The sequence below is a fragment of the Bidens hawaiensis genome, unplaced genomic scaffold, assembly GCF_021521415.1.
Source record: "Bidens hawaiensis isolate Kalapana, Puna unplaced genomic scaffold, B.hawaiensis_p1.1 tig00007117_1, whole genome shotgun sequence".
In the NCBI taxonomy this organism is placed as follows: domain Eukaryota; kingdom Viridiplantae; phylum Streptophyta; class Magnoliopsida; order Asterales; family Asteraceae; genus Bidens; species Bidens hawaiensis.
Genome location: NW_027491488.1, coordinates 694,779 through 698,717, shown reverse-complemented (window position 1 = coordinate 698,717; position 3,939 = coordinate 694,779). Strand labels below are relative to the sequence as shown.

Here is a 3,939-nt window from a genome sequence, read left to right as displayed (position 1 = left end):
CGTCATCATTATTTTCCGGTGGTTGTGATGGTTTTGGTGGTATAATCTGGTGAGATTTTGATTGAAAGGTTGAGCGTTTTTTGTGGTTTTGGCGAGTTGAACGGTTATGACCCGTCGGTATTTAACATCATCAAATACGGATCTGATCCGCCACACATAGACCGATATGCCACAGATCTAATCTGCAGCAGGATCCATGGCAGATCGATCTATGTGTGGCGGATCTGATCCGTATTTGATTAGTCTTGTATTATTTTATATTATTTCTTATTATAAAATTTATTATTTTATAAAATATATATTATTTTATAACATATATTGTTTTTAAGAATATATATTTTATCATGTTATTTCTTATTTTAAATTAAAAAAAATATTTCTTGTATTATTTTATATTATTTCTTATTATAAAATATATTATTTTATAAAATATATATTATTTAAAAAAATATATTATTTTTAAGAATATATAATTTATCATGTTATTTTATATTTAAAAAATAGATATTTCTTGTATTATTTTATATTATTTCTTATTATAAATATATTATTTTATAAAATATATATTATTTTAAAAAATATATTATTTTTAAGAATATATATTTTATCATGTTATTTTTTATTTTTTTAAAATATGTAAATTCTTGATAACACAAACATTTTATTAATAATTATTCATAATAATACAAACATTTTATTCATAGTATCTCAAGCAGCGTACATATCATCCTAAATAAACCGGCTCTACAGTTTGCACTCGCCAAGTTTCCCTTATTCACAAATACTCTTTTATACGATCTTCGTACAAAGACTTCCATTCGTGTGCCGCTTCACAGGCGTATCCTTCCCATTGAAGTGCTGGTAGCGGCACGGGGAAATTCCCTTCTAATTGTATGTTGAGCCAATGATTATCTTTAACATTTAAGACTGCTATCACCAGAATCTGAGATAGTGGTTCCGGACTCATTCTCATAGGGAAGTAACTCTCACTGGAAGTCAGATGGAGATTGATTAAAACACATTCATACGTTTGAGCCACTACGTGTGCCTGCCCAGGTAACGTAAACCAGCTACTCTTTTGCTGGAATAAAGCAGACGTCGAGTAGTCTAGTGAATCACGAACCTTGTCATAATTACCGGTTATCTCGTAGTTCAACCTGTGCCTCCACCATGATTGGTTAGTGTCCATCTCATTCCTCATGCTTGCTCTGACCTCCTTCCAATTCATTTAACGCATGCCTAAGCCGAGAGCGATTGCTCTGAAACCACAATTACCATTAGGCTTTACATCGCTTATTCATGAGATGAACGGGAATGCCCATGTGGGAATGAGTTGCGTATACTTTTCTATGACTGGGACGTCGTTTGGGTTACGCACTAATGGAAAACCAAGGTCGGTTGCGGTCTGCTGCTTTTACGATGAACGTTTCGGTGGTTTAGGTATCTTAAACCGGGGCTGAGGCTGAGACTGGGAACGCGACAACGAATCGGTGGGGGTTTCGGTGTTGGTTCCCGTGACAGGGAGGGGGCGCACGAGCTGTGTGTGTGGGGATCAAATGACGGGGACGAGGCATACGAGCTGTGTCTGTGGGTATCAAATGACGGGGACGGGGCGTACGAGGTGTGCCTGTGGGGATCACTTGACGGGGACGGAGAGTACGAGCTGTGTTTGTAGGGATTAGTTGACGGGGACGGGGAGTACGAGCTATGTCTGTAAGAATTAGTTGACGAGGACGGGGAGTACGAGCTCTGTCTAGGGGCTTCTTCTTTTTTTGCCTTGTTGGTTTAGATTTGGACGCCCCCGAGGATCCTCTCGTTTCTCAAGCTCCTCCTTGTTTGATTTCCCAGGAAGAACAAACATTATCTTTGAGAGTAGACTTTTTTTTTTGCATTCGCTTGTTTAGTCCTAGAACTTGTTTTTTCACATCTTCCAGTTCCGCTTCATAGTCTGGTTCTTCGTATCAAACAAACGCCGGACTGAAATCGAGCTTCCTCCAAAAGGGGTCTATGTCTTTTAATGGGATATATATATTGTTAATAGTGTACCAGTTAAGCTTACAAAGCACACGGCAAGCCCCAGGATATTTGTAACCGGTGGTCGCACGAACCACCCGTATCTTGCAATGTGTCAAGCAACATCAGCTCTTTGTCAAGTTTAGCGATAGAAAAAAGTAACACCCTATTATGTAGCTTTTCAAACAAAATCAACTTATGGTACTTCTTGATCCTAACATGGGAGTCTTCACGGGTCACATCGATTTCTTCCATTTGGAAATTCACCACTTCAAGGGAAAACGCCGCAATAGAGTCTACCGAATTGTTCGGCCCCGTAAGGTATCCCTTCAAGTTCGCGTGTTGGCCCTCTACTCTGTTTCTTGTATGCTCCCTGAAGTGTAGTCGGTCGTCAATCCAGCAGGACACGAACTTATCTTTGTATGGATCCAACTAGTTTTCACGAATATAATACCAAGCCTCTACAAACAAATTAAAAAAAAAACTATTTAGGCAATGTACAACTAGAATCTAAAATCATGTGTATATACGGGACAAAGACTTACCACGTCTTCCGTGCCCAGCTAACGTTGCTTCCATTTGACCGCAGTTGTAGTCGTACATAGATTTTGTTGGCGACTCATATAGTACTTTCCACCAGTAAGGGAAGGATTCAAAGATATTTGTCTGCAAAAGACTCTTATGTTTTTTCTTTATGTTCTGTGTGATGTGCCACCTACAAAGATTTTTGGTAGCTTCGGGAAATACTGTTTCACAGGTTTTCATCAAGGCTTGGTCCATGTCAGTCAGGATCACACGCGGCTCCCTACAATCGTAGAGGATGTCTTTAAGTCATTCCAGGGCCCATGTGAAGTTACACTCTTGTTCCCTAAAGATAACCGCGTGCGCAATACAGAAAGACTTTGATGTCAAAGCCACACCAACAAACTGAACAAACGGCCACTTGTACATGTTGGTGTTGTACGTCGTGTCAATCAACAACAAATCTGGGAACGCACGCCACATGGTATGCGACTTCTCATGACAGAAGAAAACATTCTCTGTCCTGTTGGTGGAAGGATTCTCCCATGTGTAAAAGTTAAACCCATGGGTTTGAAGAAAGTTTTCAAGTACCTACGTTGGCTTTAACAAAAAATTACTAAATATTACAAATATTCTTATTAAATATCAGAATTATAATAAAAATAATGTAATAAAATAATATAATAAATAATATTCTTATTAAATCTTACAGAATATATATATTTTATATATGATTAAACCAAATCATATATATTCAAAATAATATATATAAAAAAGAGTTTTAGAAAATAATAATATTCTTACAAAAAGTACCTGTATGGGGGTGTCGCCAATTTTATCTTGGTCATCAACGAGCTTCACGACGTTGTATATGTCCCTAGTAATACATTTGTTATCGGGAAAAGCGTTTTTTATGGCTGCCTTAATTTGATTAGGCCTCAGACCCTGCCTATATAACATCGCAACCATATCAATTCCCTCGTCGGTCAGTTTCCTTAGAGCCGGGTGCCCCTCCTAAAACACAACGGGATCGTGGTTGTGCTTCTCGTTGCCAACCTCTAGCTTCCAACAATCACCTGCCGCGTTGTTTCTCCCGACAAGTTTAAATGGACAACCCCTTTTAATACTCCCGGTATGTGTTGGTACATGATGTCAGTAGTTCAGTATCTAGTGTCTGTAATTGTGTTAGTTGGTTTTTGTATTAATGTTTAAGCGAACTTGTCTCACAAGTTCGCCTGATATAGGCGAACTTGTGGAACAAGCGAAGTTAGTGACAACTTCGCCTAGCATGTTAGGCGAAGTTGTCGAATGATATATAGGTATAGCTACGGCTTGTTTTGACAATTAACGATGAAGTACGTGTAATCGGTGATTGACATATCACGTGTTATTAGTTGCAATACA

General features: G+C 38.2%; 1 protein-coding gene across 1 annotated transcript; it reads right to left on the bottom strand.

Annotated features, from left to right (window-relative positions):
- Window positions 1–2,844: 2,844 nt before the first annotated feature.
- Window positions 2,845–3,504, bottom strand: LOC143634538 (protein FAR-RED ELONGATED HYPOCOTYL 3-like). The gene is made up of 2 exons (XM_077102585.1): window positions 3,349–3,504; window positions 2,845–3,126 (listed from the first exon to the last, which is right to left on the bottom strand). Exons 1-2 carry the CDS (start codon window positions 3,502–3,504, stop codon window positions 2,845–2,847), a joined length of 438 nt encoding a protein of 145 aa, XP_076958700.1.
- Window positions 3,505–3,939: the final 435 nt, after the last annotated feature.